Source organism: Anticarsia gemmatalis, chromosome 5, assembly GCF_050436995.1.
Source record: "Anticarsia gemmatalis isolate Benzon Research Colony breed Stoneville strain chromosome 5, ilAntGemm2 primary, whole genome shotgun sequence".
NCBI lineage: Eukaryota > Metazoa > Arthropoda > Insecta > Lepidoptera > Erebidae > Anticarsia > Anticarsia gemmatalis.
The window spans coordinates 12,613,516-12,632,084 of record NC_134749.1 but is presented as its reverse complement, the minus strand read 5'-3'; the positions used below and the strand labels follow the sequence as shown (position 1 = coordinate 12,632,084).

Sequence of the window (18,569 nt, the reverse complement as noted above, 5' to 3'; positions counted from 1 at the left end):
ATTTTATACTAACATTAAGTTCAATTAAAAATTGCATCGATATTATAATTTTAACAGAATGTTGGCTAACAGATGACATAATAATTGATTCTATACCTGGCTATAATATGTTTCGGTCTCTAAAACAAATCAATAAAAATGGTGGAATTGTTATGTATATTAAAGATTCGCATGTCGCGGTTTGCCAAGAATGTACTATAAATGACGCTGACAGCTTTTTAGTTTCTGTCAATAGCGACGCAGCAATTTTAGCTTTGTATCGGACTCCCTCTATTACTTGCATCGACTCATTTCTCGGTACCCTGGACTCGTTATTAAGCACGTTAAAGAACAAACCAATAGTAATAACTGCTGGTGACTTAAATATTGACCTCTGCAAACCGTTATATAATCAATCGTCTGATTACCTTTGTGTTATGGCCTCACACGGGTTCCTTCCGGCGATTACCAAGCCTACGCGAGAAAATGCATGTTTAGACCATATTTTTATTAAATCAATAATAAAACCTTATGGAGCCGTCTGCCAATCCTCTATCACCGACCACAATATTGTATTAGCTGGAATACCTTCAGTAAATAAACCCAACCATAACCAATCTCGTACTCGTTGTAAAATAGATATTGAGGCTGTTGTAACCGATCTTACTTCGCGTGACTGGGCACACATAGTTAATGACACTGACGTTAACAAAGCAGCACAAAAATTTAACGATATTCTGACTAACACACTGCAAAAACACACTGTTTCAGTGAAGATCGGTCGCAAAATACAAAATCTGAAACCTTGGATCACCCCTGGGTTGATCAGATGCATGAGACACCGTGATAAACTTCATTTAGATTGTAGGTCATACCCCAGTGATGAAACCCGTCGTAAAATTTTCACTCGATACAGAAACTTTCTTGCCGCACTTCTCCGTAAACGTAAAAATGAATATAATACTGCTTTAATTAATGACAATAAAAATAACTGTAAGAATCTATGGAAAACTATTAAAAATATAACCCAAACATCCAAACAAAATAGTACCCCTGTGGATTTATTGAAATCTAAAAATGATATAGAAAGCTCTCTTAATCATTGTAACTCACACTTTGCCACAATAGGAAAAACTTTAGCGAGCAAGATTTTCGATCATCTGGGTTGTACCCATGAGGCCTTAATTCAATCCTACAGACCTTCTAACTACTTACCGCACTCATTTTTTCTAACACCTACAGACTCGCAAGAAATACATAGCATTATACATAGTTTTAAAAACGATAGCTCACCTGGAGTTGATTCTCTCACAGTCCCCTTATTAAAAGAAGCCCTACCAAGTTTAATTGTACCTCTAACATATATATTTAATAGAAGTTTAGAAACGGGAGTATTCCCGAGCTGTTGGAAAGTAGCAATAGTATCCCCAATTTATAAAGGTGGCCAAAAATCCACTCCTGATAATTATAGACCCATTTCCCTTTTAAATATTTTAAGTAAAGCTCTAGAAAAAATTGTGAACAGGCGCTTAGTATCATTTATAGACCAGAATAACCTCATATCCGAGTCGCAATTTGGGTTTCAACGGGGCAAGTCGACAGAGGACGCCGTGTCGCTTCTAACCAATTTAGTGTCTGCTCATGTAGAGAACGGTGAATGTTGTTTAGGAGTGTTTTTAGACCTAGCTAAGGCGTTTGATACTGTCTCGACCGGATTGCTTTTGAAGAAATTGGAGTCAAACGGAGTAAGAGGGATAACACTCGAATGGTTCAGGAGCTATCTCACTAACCGGAGACAACGAACTAAAATCGGCAATACCCACTTGAGTACAGAGCTTCCTATAGAATTTGGTGTCCCGCAGGGTAGTGTTTTAGGACCTACCTTGTTTTTACTTTACGTTAATGACGTTTTGAAACTTAAACTCCGGAACTCAAACGTAATAGCATACGCGGATGATACAGCAATATTGTTTTACGGAAAAGACTGGGTGCAGGCAAGAGCCCATGCAGAAGAAGGGCTATCAATAGTAGGTGAAGCGCTTAATAAAAATCTACTTACACTTAATATTAGTAAAACTAAATTCTTAGCATTTACAAAAACAAAGTCCAATGGCCCAGACTCATCCTTTAGCCTCACTCTCCATTCTTGTTCACCCTCTCATAATTTCCACAGAGCTGTAAATTGTACTTGTAGTGATATCAAAAAATCAGATACAATTAAATACTTAGGTGTTATTTTAGACCACAATCTTAATTACAAAGAGCAGATTTTAACTATATCTGCAAGAATACGGAAATTGATTTACGTAATGAAAAGACTACGCGATTGCGCACCTAAGGATACTCTTAGAACAATTTATATCTCTCTCTGTCAATCTGTAATACAATATTGTATATCGGTATGGGGCAGTGCGGGTAAGACATGCTTCCTTCAAATAGAAAGAGCACAGCGAGCCTTAATAAAAGTTGCACTTAAGAAACCACGCCGGTTCCCTACTGATGAACTTTATAAAGAGTTTAAGGTTCTCCGCGTTCGACAACTTTTTGTTCTTAACGCAGTGATTAAATCTCATAGAATAGTAAAATTGCGCCCTGATTATTCTAATCTATTATCCAAACGGACGTATATTATCCCCCTTCCTTCCACCTATTCACAACTGGCCAGACGAAGCCCCGCTTATTCTTTATTAAACACTTATAACAAGGTTAATAAGTTAAAATCACTAAAGAACCATTCTCACTTACAATGTATAAAAGCAACAAAATCATGGTTACTTGAGCTTTCCTATGATGACACTGAAAACCTGATCTAGTCACTACACACACACAAATACACACACACAAACGCACATACACACACACACACACACACACATACAACACACACACACACACACACACATACTAACACACACACACACACACACACACAAACACACATAAGTACTGCATCATTCTCTATTAAAATAACTTTAAATTTTATTTCACTCATAAATAACTTTAACTTCAAATTTTGTTAAGTGTAGTATACGTATACATAGAAATAAACTGTACTCACGAGGCCCAAGATACAAGCATACGCTTAGTTTGGGCCTCACTAGTATTCAAGGATCTGAATTTATGTTAACTAGGCTTAAGATAAACAAACTTGTAAAAACTCTGTGATTGGTAATTAAAGATTTTTATTTTATTTTTATTTATTTTATTTTTACATCATCATCTAACTAGCCTTTCTTCTAACTACACTGGAGTCGGCTTCCAGTCTTACCAGAGATACAGCTTGATACCTGTATTTTACACTAGCTGACCCGCGCAACTTCGCTTGCGTCACATAAGAGAGAATGGGTAAAAAATTTCCCCGTTTTTGTAACATTTTTTACTGGTACTCTGCTCCTATTTGTCGTAGCGTGATGATATATAGCCTTTAACCTTCCTCGATAAATGGGCTATCTAACACTGAAATAATTTTTCAAATCGGACCAATAGTTCCTGAGATTAGCGCTTTCAAACAAAGAAACAAACTCTTCAGCTTCATAATATTAGTATGGATTAAGCGACTGCCTATCGGACCTCCAGAACCCAGTTACCTGGGTTAAAACACGATACCTTTGGTAATACTGGTCGCCAGACATAGCTGGTAACGACTGTCAGAGATCTAAAGGAAAAAGTACGTATTACGAGTATGTCTTAGTTATTTTTATTGTGCAACGTAACATAAATTATTTACTTTCAAGAATATTATTATTATGTAAAACGCGCACACCTATGTTATCTTTACTTTATCATTATAGATTTCTATTTACCGCACCTACATCGACATTCAGAACAAGTGAACGCAATCTATGTACAAATGTCATGTTAATTATGAACAGTACTCGTTAAAATATCATAAAACAAACATCGTAAAGGTGCTTGCAGCGGTTTGCTATTACGGATTTTAAACTCTCGCGACTTGTACACATAATGTTATAATGTAACAGATCTTAAACGCGATTGAAAATTAAAGGTTTATAATAAGTTTATAAATTCGATCGAAACGTCGGTTAAACACATTCAAAGAATTACCTTTGCTGAATCAGTTTAGTTGTAAGCGCAGTTAGTATGAGCTATACAGACTATAGATTTTATTGAAAACGCGTACATTCAAGACAATGTAAAAGCAAGCAACTATCTTAATAAGTAACCATTAATATTTGGTAGACGCATGTTGGTCCGCGTCATTTCAATAGAAATAGAAAATTCATACGGATAATCTTCCGAGTTCCTAAAATCTAAGCAGCTACTGAACAAAACTTTCAAGTAACCAAACAAAATCGTTAGACATTATTTCACTAAGTAAAACTTTTATAAAACGGTATAAAAGTATGGGTAAATTGAAAAACACGCCATAAAAAGCGGGATTCCTTCACCCTCATTACCATTTATATGGAAGAACTTGGCTGGATAACTTATAAGGAAACTTGTTAATACATAGATTATAAGCATTGAGAAGTGTATTTACATAATGTCGGTAAAACCTTGTTTACCGGTAGACCGCTCCGTAAACTGTGCTTTAATAAAAATCTCAAAGAATGTAGTTTACCGTTGTTCTTTAGTTGCCTTGTAAAGTTTTGTGATTTCAATTTAAATCTCAAGCTTTTGAAAGATTCAGCTTCGAAAGAGTCACTTATATTCTTTCTTTTATGTACCTGACGGTACATGAAAGACTTACAAACGAGGTTCACTTTTTAAAAGTTAAAATTTATACTGTTTCTATTTTTATGGAAGACGTTTAATTTGAGACAGGATATAAAGTTTCAAGACTGCGAAGTTTTTCGATATGATCATTTCTTTTAGTATCCAATCATACTCATTGAAGAGCAGTTTGAATACAATCCTATCGTAAAAAAATCCTGCTGTATATTCAAAATCAGCACCCTACAAACATACTTCCTCAATTAAACAAGTAAAAACTAATTTCCTCAACAACTAAAAGAAACAAACCAGACCCACATAACAAATGAATGCAGAACAAAAGTGGACAGAGTGGCTCAGTGGCTTCAAGTTGATGTATTACTCGATCATTAAAGGGTTACAAATTGCTTTCAACAGCAAATTTATACAGTTTTAGCGCCGTATCAATGGGCGGTGCGAAACGCGATCATTCCTTACGACTACTCAGTTTATCACCACCAATGAAACGTGAACACTGTCTCTATTCCAAAGATTCTTTGCGTGCAACACGCTATGTAGCGTGTCTTATCCATAATCACGTTTTCCAACAACGATCACAGTGTCACACTGTGTCCAATCTTTCACTACTAAAGGACTCCACGCAAGACACGGCGATTCCTGTGTCTTACTTCCCGTTAAAAGGAAGAATCGAAAGTAATATGATGCAGAACGCCTTAATATTTTTATTCGCTAATAATAGGGTATTAAGGAAAGGGTGTTTTGTGATAGGATTGAAAAGGGTTTATTTATTTTGATGGGAAATAATAAACACCTATTACAAGGTAGCCCTTGAGGAGATTAGTGTAAGTTTCAATAAGGCTAACTGCGGTTGTCAGTGCGGGAGGAGGCAGGGCAATTTTTTGCCATGTATGTATGAAAAATATCACAGTAGTGTGCCTTAGTTAAAAAAAGAATAAAGAGTAGGTTATACATATATTTATATAAGTATAGTATGTTTGGAAATGAACTGATGTCTACATTATTTTACTAAGGTACCTAGCACCTATATTATTATGACATCTAAGTAATGTATTTTTGACAACACAGCAATGACTACTAAACAAGTTTCCTCTTCAAAACAAGCCACTAAAACTTAACTCCTATCTGTAAAACTAAGACATAAACCAAAGAATACATTATCGAAACAATAGCAATACAGCCAGTGCATTGGCGCGAAAATAACAAGTATAGTGCCAAGTTTACCCGAGAGATGGCGTTGTACAACCGGCAGCCGCATAAATCGCCACAAATTGACAAGTCCTTACTAACGACCGTGTAACGCGGAACCCCAGCCAAGTTTTCAAACTACTTTAAATTTATTTTAGGATAATAGATGGAGAGAACAAGTATTTTATGTATTGTCCGCTTTTGTTGTTGGTGTTTTCTTCGTTTTGTATCTTTAGGTGTTTGAAAACTTGACAGACTTGTGATTTATGACTGGAATTGTCAGATTTAGTAGACAGAAAAAGAAGACTGCTACTACATACACCTGGATAGGTTATTATCGCTAGTTATCAATATTTTATGTCTAAAAGCCACCCTATAGTTTTTATTACCTGGAGATTTTTATTTAAGGTGAACATTTTTTGCACTTCAATAATATATTAATTGAAGTCGACACAACTGGTAACTGCCTTGTACTTAATTTCATATTAAAAAAGAATAACGGAATCTTTCTCTAATCATAGGGAAATGTTATTTACTGGGTTATTGAAAAAGTTACCATATAATTGAGAACGCCTTCCTTGTTGTGAAGTCGGATAATAAGTGTACCTGAAAATCTACACACAGCTTCGTTTTAAGTCATGCGCCATCTGTATTTTGTAAGCAAAACTAGTAACAACTCTTGAATGAGAGTGAACGTGATGTAAAATAAATGCGATATAGCGTTCAAGCGTTAAAGCCAGTGATAAATAGATGGCGCTTTCATACGAATTATTTCTTAGAAGTATAATTTTACGATTTACGACATTGTTATTTTGTTTTAAATCAATCCAGTTATGTACTTTTTAATTATCATTATAATTATAAATCAAATAAATGGTATGCCCCACTCCTCATAATAATTGTGCAATAAACCTACTTACAAAATGCTTTATTGCATAAAGTACTTAATCAATTAATATTACGAAATTATAGTCTGGAAAGCGTGACAAATCATATAAAATGAACAGTGGTCGATAATTACCGACTCCCGCATAGTGTAAGAGATAATTACTTGATTAAATATACGCATTAGTTGTCCCCTTACATTTCGAGTGATATATGGCCGTTGACAGGATGATCCCATCAAGGTATTTGAAACGGAGATGAAATGAAAAAACAGCGCTCAAAACCAGTTGCCCTCATTAGTCTGATCAGGAATAATTCACAGAAGTTGTGGTAAGCAATCTAAGGCACGTCTACCAAGTAGATGGGATCACGGACTCCCAAAGCTGGTTCACTTATTTAGAACTTCTATAAAGTTTTGAGATTGGCACCGAGTAAGCTTTAGCTTTGATTTGAGTTATGAGAAATTGAGTTTATGGTTAGGGATTAAAATATCCAAATTGCTGAAATTGAAATTGCCAAATTTTTCATAAAACTGACCTCACATTAGGTACTACTTATTTGCGTGTCTAACGCAAATAAGTTATCTTTCTGTTTCAAAAAATATCCAAATTGCTGAAATTGAAATTGCCAAAGTCTCCAACTATCTTCGTACAAAATTTAATAATTTAATCAAATTTAATTTAAAGCGAAATAATAGTAGGTAGCCGTGAAAGCTTTTTACCAGCCGACGTACAGATATTCTTTTTTTATAACCAGTATTATCATGAATAACGGAAATATTTAAGCCCCGGTGAGTATAGACAGATTTAACAACTTTGTAACTGAGTAAGAACACTGGCTGTAAAAATCTGAATCACACAATGAAATCATCAGGAGACGACATTTGAGATCATGAGATGACTTATTGGACGTGATTAAAATCCTAAAATTAGCATGACATTCCTTATAATCTCATTACGTACTGACCAATGTCAATTGAAATCTTTCTTAACTTACAAATTGAAGGTGGGCAAGGAATGCAAGATTTATTTCGCGTTTTCGCGAGTTTTGATAATGAAAATCGCGTAGCTTACTATACAGTAAGGCTATTCTTCTCAAAAGATTGCGTTGCGCCAGATGATATAGATAGTTTGTCACCGGCATAGACTTATGCCCGGTTTCTGAGTACATTTAGCGGCAGTTTGTCCATTCAATAACTTTTTTTATATTATTTTATCCGCTATTGAATAGGTAGATAAACTACCGCTAAATGGACCTCAGAAACGGGGGGTCAGTTAAGTTGACAATAACCTTTTTTTCTATTTATGTTTACAACTTTATCCTAATTTCAAATTTGTTCTGGCAACATTATTTTAAAACAAAAAAATAGGGAATAAAATATAGATTGCGTAATCACTTCTATAGGTACGATTCAATACGATCGATTATCCTCTAGTTAACCTCTTGAGAGTGTATACGAAGCGATATTGTTATTAAAATGTATCGTTATAAACAATTTGTTCAGAGGGGCGTCTTCAACTCACTTACTTGAGCGCATCCGGTGATACGAAGCTAATATCACTCTAGAGAGGATTGTCCGTGTGTTTACTTTAGTACTTACCTAGACTACTTATTTGATATTTGAAAAGGTTTCTTAAAGATATTGGTAGAGAGAAAGTGAGTGGTATCCAAGTGATATAAGCTTTTAACTCCAATGTAAGTGGTTGATGGTTTAAAGCCTAGGGAAGGAAGAAACGGTCGTTGTCCAACACAAGGCCTAGAATACCTTAAAATCTCAAGAAGTTATAACTGCTGCTAGGACCGTGTTAAAAAAAAGATCTCCATCTAACTCTAGTATTAGGCACTAGCTAGTCTAATTTACATTAGGGCTCTTACAAGCGACTAAGCTACACTTAAGATTGGCGACCATCACTCCTTCAGTCCTCTACTCTTTACACTTTACCGACTCGCACAATAAATCAAAAGAATGCTAGGCAGGTATTTTAAACGACTTCAACAGGAGAGGACCTCTCAATTCGGACGTTTGTTTTTATAGCTTGATAAAAATTGAATTTTATTTGAGATCTGCTAGCAATCAAAATGAGATTTTTGTAAATCAAATCTTTCTTGTAACAAATAACAATGGTTGTCCTAATTTGCCATACTCTATGGTCTAGCATGAGTCACAAACAGCTGAGTCATGCCTAAATCGCTAGTAACGAAACTAACAGGAAGTGATTGTGAGCCGGTGTAGACGCACCTAGAAACATCATTCATATTTAAGTGCACGATACAGACACATCACGATGGAAACCAATTCTCAGTGCAGAATCTTTCGTTGTTAAAAGTTTCTAAAGAGCTTCCCTCAGTTCTATTGTCATTACAACATACATAAACCGTTTGACCTACGCTTTTCGACATAATTTTGTGTCTAGAATTCACACCTATGCCTTTTTGTACGATTTAAAAAAGAAGGTTCTCAATTCATCGCGTTATTTTTTTTTGCAAATGCAACAGATATTGCTCGAAAGCTTTCTGAAAAAAAAAACGACCTTCTTTAAGACTGGTTTCTTCAGTAGTTTACAAAGTAACTTCTCAGGACCGGTGTCAACTAAACACAAAAATTACAGCCAAAACAATCCAGATAAGCGTTGTTTAGCAAAACAGAGCCAGCAGCGGGCACTATGCCGATGCATTATTCAATTAGGCTGATAACACTTAAGATGATTACTGGTAATAAAATTGTAATGTCTTGCTTCCGAGACGAGCGCGTGGGCACGACGACTGACCCCACCAGGGAAAGTTTTTGACTTCCAAGTGGATAAACGTGCATATTTATTATGAATAGCTTTAAATCAGTGAAGATACTACTTAGAACACTCTAAAAACGACGGAAATGCCACCAAAATCTGATGGTTTTAGTCCCGTAATAGGTAAAAGATCCAGACTAAAGAATGGAATGTAATAAAAATGGACAGCTGAGAAGTAAGAACGTAAATAATTAAACAAAACAACAACAAAAATACAGAAAAATGGTGCTGATTGGTAAACAAACAGAAAATACAGGAGATAAACTAAAAACCAGACTGTGAACAAATACTCTTGCTCATCACATATGACCGGAAGTTCATATAATTTACTATGTTGTAAATAATGTGTTAGTGTTATCTAATATTATTTAAAAATAGATATAATTTTTTATTTAAGCTGTATGTACAATAGCGGTAGGTACTTAGGCGGCCTTAATACGTTAAGGCATTATCTACCAGTCTACGACTGGGTAAAAAAAATCATAATTTAGGTGCTTCTCTTATCGGATCTTGAGCCCTGAAATTGGTGATGATAATAGTATAAAAACAACCCTAAATACTGCGTCATATAAGTAGTCAGTAGTTACTGATGCCAAGAATTCGTTTGAAGACGAATTTGACTGAATCATTGCAATCACTTATCACATGGCAGGTCAAGATGTACTGCTTCCTACCAAACTGGCACACGGTTCATGGTCCTAAGTCATCCAGGCAATGGAAAATAAAGAGGATATGCTAGCTAAATCTTATCTAGTTTATTACTTAGTTTATTAGATGGGTAAATGTTTCCACCGATTGTCATCTCTCAATTATGCTTTGAGTCAATGTTATTGAGGCTGCTTTAGTAAGGTTGGCTTGTTGATTTTAACTAGTTCGTGTAATAATTTAGGCTTTTGTAATTTTGTAGACACAAAACTGTATGTATTATAAACAATTATGGGTCGACAAGATGCATATTGATAGAGATCAATCTTTTTATGATTTGAGATTCGTCAGAGTTATTAATGGCAAACTCCAAAAGTTGATTCATGATGATGTTTTTTCTTCGTAAAGTACGCCTTTTCCTATGCATTTCCGACATTCTTATAAATGCGTTTTATTTAATATTTTTACATCAAGCTTCCGTTTGCTTTATCCCACGTTATATGTTATGTTTATTATTACTAGCCTAATCATAACATTATGAACCTGCAAATTTGACGAACCTAAAGTCTAAATACGGTGTTTTTTATAGCAGATATTTTCTTTACCCCCTTTTATCTCCTCCCCCTCTCTCTCTCTCTTCCTCTCTCTCACACAAAGTAAAACTGATAAAGAATCAATTAGCTGCTAAAACGAAGTGTAATTTCTGGAACAGTGTTTAAGACAAATTGAACTCAAGTTGACTTCGCTAATTGTTACATCAGTGGGTTAATGTCTTGAAAGCTGTTACTAATAATATGACATTGCTTTAACTACTTTTAATTAGTCATTAAAGCTTCTGTTTTTATGTTAAACAAAAATACATACTTACGTTATTTTGAAATTCTCCTGTCAACATTTTCATGTCCCAGTGAAGGAACGTGAACTTACAAGTAACAATAATGTTTTTTAATTGTTTTGAACTGACACTACGGGCTTACATTGATAATGCAGATAAGTCTCTAAATCAAAAAGACACAGTTTGTATACCTACTTATATATAGTAGTAAAACTTCTATTATGGACTATGGAGACTGTTAATTTCCTCATGAAAATTCTTAGAACTTACTCCGAGAAGCAGAGTCATCCATCGATAGCTGTAAACATAACAATTATTGATGGAATAAAGTGATAGTACAATATGAGAATTACAATCTACGTACGCATATTTATATGCAAATCGAGATATAACAAAACATATATCACATAATTATTATTCTTTGCACGTTCTCTCAACATAGATTATTGTAGAACCACATTATAAACATACATATATCTAGTAATAAGTACAAATCATTAATTACTTACTCTAACCGCCAGTTTAAGGCTTAAGGGATAAGTGTCATTTAACCTATTCAATAGATAATTTGACAGCAAATGTATAAAAACAACTGTCAAAATTCCACCACATAATTTCCATAGTTATTCAGGAGTAGTGAAACTGGCCGTAAATACAGTAAATACATTTCTTTTTCTGTACCCCTACTTAATACAAGGTCATGATCGTCTAATTCTGTATCTTCACGCTTCTAAGAAAATCTCTGTACAACGGATATCTCCTATTTTATTTGCTCATAAGTCTCGTTTGGTAAAATTGGATGACACATATCGTGCGTAATTCGTGACAGTCAGGGAGTGCCTTTAACCCTCTAGTGCTATTGCTTGATAAATCTTTCTTTTAGTGTTTAAACAGAATGACAAATATGCAGTATCTAAATTGCATAACATTAAAATTTCTTTGGATGATTCATTATGTATAATGTAAGTGGATGATAAGAATGACCTACACATGTATATCGAACGTCACAATTTTCATTAGATAGCTATTATTTAGGACTGAGTAACACATTTTGGTAATAACAATATTTCATTCAAATTCAATCAGCCTCATTGTGTGTACCTCCCCAATTTTAATTAATAGGAAGTAGGCGGCCATTCCACTAATTAGTGCGGGCGATAATTCAGCCACCCCTAGCGAAACGAATTTGTCTATCAATTGAATTTGGAGAAAAAAATGTCAGGGATCCGTTTATCTGTCCGACGGTTAAGTGTTGGAGTTTATTAAACTGTTTAATTAAGAGAGCGTTAGCGGCGTGAGTGAGGTTAGGGCGCGCGCCGGCACAGTGCGAGCTGCGCGCGCGTCGCGGCACCATGCTGACGCTCGCCTTGTTCCTCGCTGCGTGCGCGTGCGCGGCCACGACTCACGCGCGACCCTTCAACATAACAGACCTCATCATCCCTGAAGTCGTTCCACCTGGACAACAGGACGTCGACATCGAGTGCCGATACGACGCCAACTTCACACTCCTCAGCTGGTTTAAAGGCCCTAACGAATTCTTCCGGTACCGGCCCGGGTCAGCACCTAGCACCCGCTCTTTCCCTATACTTGGAGTTGGAACTGTAGAGCTGCTAGCATGCGGGCCAACAGCCTGCAGATTACGTCTAGGAGCGTTGACTGAAGAAGCCACAGGATTGTACAGATGTGACATAGAAAGAGATATGCCGCCGTATAAATTCGCAACAAGAACAGCTCATATGGAAGTACACGGACATGAGCATAGGAGACCACTGCTGGAAGGCTTAGCTGAAGAATACGAGGAAGGAGACATGATACAAGCTTACTGTCGTGGAGCACCGGATTCTGAACTTCGTTGGTACATCAACGGTCGGGAGATCGAGGATATGAGGGGTTCAACAACATTGAAGAGGAAGAGCACGCGGTTTATATTCCTGGGTTTACCTCCGATGGTGACAGTGCAGTGTGCGGAGTTCCGATACGGCAAAATATACGGTTCTAAAGAAGTGAAGGCTCGGTGGAATGAAGTCGGCCATATTCGTAAAGATGATAGGAAAGTAGCGAAAAGCGGGGCTTGTGTTATTTTAGGACGATTAAGTGTAATAAGCGTAGTTTTATATTTATTGAGTTATTAAACTTTAGTGTGTATTGATGTGAATCTGTGTCCTGATTGGAAAAGTGTTGAAATATATCTTGTACCGAAGGATTTCATTTAAACGGCGCAGCCGCATCGCTGCGAATTTCCGAGTCATATTTTTGTTCTCACGTGATTTTTCAAAGGTTTACAAATGGTAGCTATTCAACAGATAACGAAATATAAATAATATGTTAATGTTCCTTCTTATGTGTAACTTGAATTGTACAAATCGTCCCCAGTTTAGTGCAGCTATCAAAACGAATTGATCTGAATATGCCAAAGAATGTAAAATGCCAAACTAAATGTAGATATTTAAAGATTATTATTAAATAAATTAAGATGATATTAAACATATTTTATTTTTCTTCCCCGGTTTTATTGGTGTTGGTCTACTTCTCTAATGATTAAGTATATAAATAAATTTCACTTAAATTGTCTAATTTTAATATGTAGGAGGTCAAGCCCTTTGAACTAACGTTGACATAATATCTTTATTACATTACACGATGACACGACATCATGACAGTATGTAAACAAACATGTAGAAAATTATATTATTACAAATCTTCATCGTATTAATCTGTCCAAAAATTAAGATTATTAAATTATAGCAGAATTACTAGTCGATACTCAAGAATATCTACCTTTAACCGATCGCAACTTTGCATCACTTAATAGTTTAGTATTCGAATCGTGTCTTCATAAAGCTAAGGCAACGTCTTTTAAATTAGTTGCCTTGAGAAACGAGTTAAGGGTAGTTTAGCGATGTCTGATTAACATACCTAGTTCTGTACAAGATACAAGAACTGCTCAATTAGTACTTAGACATGCACATTGCAAAACGTCCATAATATCACGCCTGTTACACCCAAAGGTATAGGCAGAAGGGCCTAAATACTCCTACGTTTTACTGTTACCAATCTAAGCCCTATGTAATGGGGAGCGAGCCTATTGTCTTTTGACACGATACCTTACTCCGTGTGACTAGATATTAAGAAATATTCTTGACAAGACCTGAGAGTAGGTAGCTCCTTGCCCGACCCAGTAATCGAACCCAAGACCTCATGATCAGCAGCCACCAGCCGGGTACCCCATCAAATTTTAATGCACCCCAGAGGCAGTCTGAAAATAATTCAACAATCAACATTTAACTAATCTGAAAAATTGGTATATGGCAATATTGAGCTCGCTCTCTCATGCACGGGACCATTCACGGGACTAACATCGTTAATGACGAAACGTAGATGTATTTCACACACATCTTCCTTCACCCTCAGGTATAGTGGACGTGATAATATTAAGTCGAGGAAAAAGTCTTTTCGCATTATAGTACGAGTATGTACGAACTTGTAATAAAATCGTGAGGTACCCAAATATCGAGCTTTTTTGTGTAGAGAAAAGATCTTATTACAAGTACATACCAACATACTATAATGCGAAAAGACTTTTTCCCCGACCTAATATTTCAAACATTGCTGCCTACCTTTAGGTAAAACGGGCGTGACATTATGTATGATTTGTATGAGGTCAAGTAAAAATGCAATAGGGATATACCATACAATGTTTGTCTGCAACCAAGTAATTAAAATTAATGTATTTAGACGTAATTGTTGTTTTGATAATCCTAGAAATTACCCAGTTGCAATTGAACTGAGGAAAATAAAACACTGCATTGGATCTAAGTCAATAGCAAATTGCGCAATATTATAGCGAGCTGGGGCGCCTATGAGTCTCGGAATTGAAAGTAATATTAGATATCTATTATTGCACAATAATGTTTGGGCTATATTGAGGAAGAATGCAGTTTGGCCTTAACGGAAAATAAAAAGGCATTAATCTATTATTATAATCGTTTCAGAGTTCGTTAATGTTTTTGATTTTAAAAAGACGACTCTTACTTTGCGGAGTCTTTCATTAAAAACTTACAGAACTATGTGTAGATCTTTTACAAAAAATATTAATCAATATCCGTATAAAAATCAAACCTATAACCCTGACGCACAGTAAAAACAGCTTGGATTACCATTAGCTTGCACTACACAATAGTGACGAGTGTTTGCACAACTCAATTTTTTTCTGAATTCGAATTAGAAATCCACATCCATATTTTGTTGAATTGTTAGTCTAGTGCAGTCAAGAAATAAAAACTGATTGAAACTGACAACAAGCTAACTACAACATAATATTTACAGATTATAAAACAAGATAACACTGAAAAAAATGAGGTAAGTATGACGTAGATTTTTACTAGGTAATGGTAGTGACCTGGTGACGCAGACTACAAGCGCTAAGCCTACGCGAAAGTCGAGTGTACGATGAACTGAATCGATACAGCATTGCACAATATTATTACTGGTGGTGTGTCTGTGCTAAAATAAATGATTTGATAGCAATGTATTACTTTTTAATTACACAACAATTTCGTTACCCAGTGCAAAAATGTTTTACAGCCAGGACATTTACCAATTGAGCAATATTAATTCAGTTCTTTTATATCATATTGCCTACATTTTTACCCTTCATTCCTAATAAGTCAATAAAATCACTTTCTGATAAACCGGGGTAAAGTCCCAAGCAATCCAAGAATTAAACAATGCACGATGGCACGTGTCAAAAGAGCCCCCTACTGGCAGATTCGTGAACTATAATTTATTTAAATGTCAACGGTTTGCAATATTTCAGTACCTATTTCAAATATCTCATCTATTTTACGGAAAACACCAAAAATAGTTATATCTTACAGTCGTATTACATGTTCTAAAGTTACACAGGAGAAAAACATACATATTATCACACTAAAAGTTCAGGAATTCACTAATAGATAGCGTATCAGAGGCGAAATACAAAACAAAAACAATTTTCTAAGTTAGGTATTTAAAGTTAGTACATAAAATGGTAATAATAATGGTGCTTCTATAACTTAATACTGCATCTAACATAGGCTTTATGATTAGTCATAATGCAAAAATTTGCAACAAATAAGGAATATAGAACTGGAATTCCCTTCTAGAGTCCTTATTTCTAAGTTTTCCGTGTACGGAAAACTAAGAAAATGAAAACACTCATAGTCAAGCAATCAAACATTTATTAAATATAAATAAATTATTATACTAGAAATTGCACAACTAGCCTATTAATAAATATGATCGATGGATAACTTTTACATACTTACCTAGAACAAAACTGTTTGGAAACTTAACAATTCCACTTACTTGGGTGCTGCACAGCTCATTCTACAAAGCTTAGAAAAAAAATTATCAAGAAGATCTACACACCTAAAAACACCGCAAAAGCCCATAGTACTGTGAGCACAATAATAACAAATAAGGCGTAATAAACTTATTAAAGGCACAAACTCTCAAATTTTTAATGTACATTTATGGCAGAGACTTACTCAAAGTCAAAGAAAAGAAATACTTGTGTAAATTCTGATGTTGTTTATAATTTACACAACATAAGAAATACTTTTTCGAATTATTACACAATGTTTTTTGTTTTGCTCTTACAAAATTAGTCATCTGTGTAAAAGAGTTGAATATCGCGCGAAAAAAGTTGCCATCAAACAAAATATGTTTAGTAAAGAGGGTTGATGCTACTAATTTAAACATTATTTACCTTATCAGGAATTCATTATAATTTAGGATTAAACTAAGTATAAATTGACATATTATATTTTGAACAGTTTTCTTATCTTTAGCGTGATGAATAAAGTCTAATGGTGTAATTCCAGGCAAAAAGAGTTAACAAAACGTATCCATTGCAGGAATTTTATTCTTATAACACTGGCAACATTGGAAATTAATATGGCGTCATTGAAAGCCCCCTCCTCTGCTCTTTAAATACAAAAGTGACAGCGCATTGCGCAAAGCGAAGTCAAGTGTGCATGTTACACGGTTAAACATGTTAAAAAGTTTTTCTGAAATTTTAGTTTTATGTTACATTCGGTGCCCAAATCGTTCCACAAGAACTGATATATTGAACTTTTCTCCGTCTTGATTAAGTGACATACTTAGTTTAAATAAATAGTGAATACATATTTTATCGTTTATTGTAAGTTAGCTTCGTTAGAAAAAGAAACAATCACCATGCCGAAAGGAAAGAAAAAAGGAAAATACGGTAAGTTTTGATAAATTTTGTGTGGAAAGTGCATTTTGTTTGGTTATGTGGTGCGTGAAACAGCGCGGAGTCCGTCAAGAATGAGATCACGCGGCGACCTTGTGGTGGCGGACTTTCCGCGGGACGTGTGTATGACGTTTACTTATATTTGCTCACGGTCGTTATTCTTGATGCCAATACCCTGGAGGGTATTGGAAACCATATGTTTGGTTGAAAGTAGTGATAACCTTGAATTGCAAGTAAGGTTTCGTAAGTTCCCGACTCGTGTCTCGGTGCAACCTTTACTTTCACGGTTTCATAACGTTGCGAGGTTCCCACATGTGACATTTCAATGTGGTCACGCTTTATCTGCGAGTTCTAAACAAAGTGTTCTAGGCACTGACAAGTACAATGTGCTTTGACCTGACACTTGGTCTGTTTATCTTTGCGATATTGTTTGGCCTTGTGACAAGTATTTAGATAGTACATTATGTAATTTTACATAACATTACTTCCTTGTACACAAACAATATAGTTTTGCTCACTCATCATATAAAAAAAACAAGTTTCTAAACAACAACAACTCACTTGTTTTTTGTTACAACAAACTGTTATATAAGTACCTAACATTTATTTCACTAAAAAGTAAAGTTCAAGGAACTTGAATGTTCTAGAATACAGGCAGAGCAATGAGGCCAATTCTTTTGTTTTTGCTCATGAACCGAAGCAATTACTTGGTAACATGTCTGTTTAGATAACTGAAACTCTTTAAACTGATGTACAGTATTTACTCATATGTGAAAACTTACTGTGTTTATTTTGGCAATAAAAATTGCACTTGATGGAATATTTGTTCACACAACATTGTTTACCTACATTTAATTAATATAATATACATCTTTATGGTCAAATTTTTTTCAATGCTTTATGTCTTGAATAGTCAGTATTTACCATTCTATGTGTATTTTAAAACTTCAAAACTTTGATTGCCTCCAAAGGAAAGAAATCATTAACTTGCACATGTCACTCTCCTGACAAATATCTTCAAATGAAAACTCACATTATAGTATAGAAAAAATGCACACAATAGTCTCTTGGCAACAGCATAAAAATTACTGATAAATATTTGCTACACACTGCATTATGCAATAGTTAATTCTAAAAATAATCTGTTGCAATGCTGTAAAACTTCTTGGTACAAAGTTGCATTAAAAAAATGTTGGCCACATATACATACTCAATATCTTTTCTTTATCAGCCCAATATTATGTAAACAGGTTTAAATAATCTCAATGTCGCATGAAACTTGTCTGATAACAAGAATATT

General features: G+C 35.0%; 2 protein-coding genes across 4 annotated transcripts in view; both read left to right on the top strand.

Moving 5' to 3' along the window:
* The window catches only part of Ifrd1 (Interferon-related developmental regulator 1), a 255,557-nt gene that overhangs the window by 220,813 nt on the left and 16,175 nt on the right, over nt 1-18,569 (top strand). The window contains exon 1 of one of the 3 annotated variants that reach the window (XM_076114839.1): nt 16,990-17,263. The exons of the other annotated variants lie outside the window; for them this stretch is intronic. Coding sequence (XP_075970954.1) covers nt 17,233-17,263 — 31 coding nt within the window. The 5' untranslated portion in view covers nt 16,990-17,232. Of the gene's footprint in view, nt 1-16,989; nt 17,264-18,569 lie in introns of those variants that run through there. 3 annotated transcript variants of the gene reach the window in all.
* Nucleotides 12,277-13,491, top strand: LOC142973395 (uncharacterized). Its single transcript, XM_076115064.1, has one exon. The coding sequence runs from the start codon at nt 12,366-12,368 to the stop codon at nt 13,143-13,145; it is 780 nt and encodes a 259-aa protein (XP_075971179.1). The 5' UTR covers nt 12,277-12,365; the 3' UTR covers nt 13,146-13,491.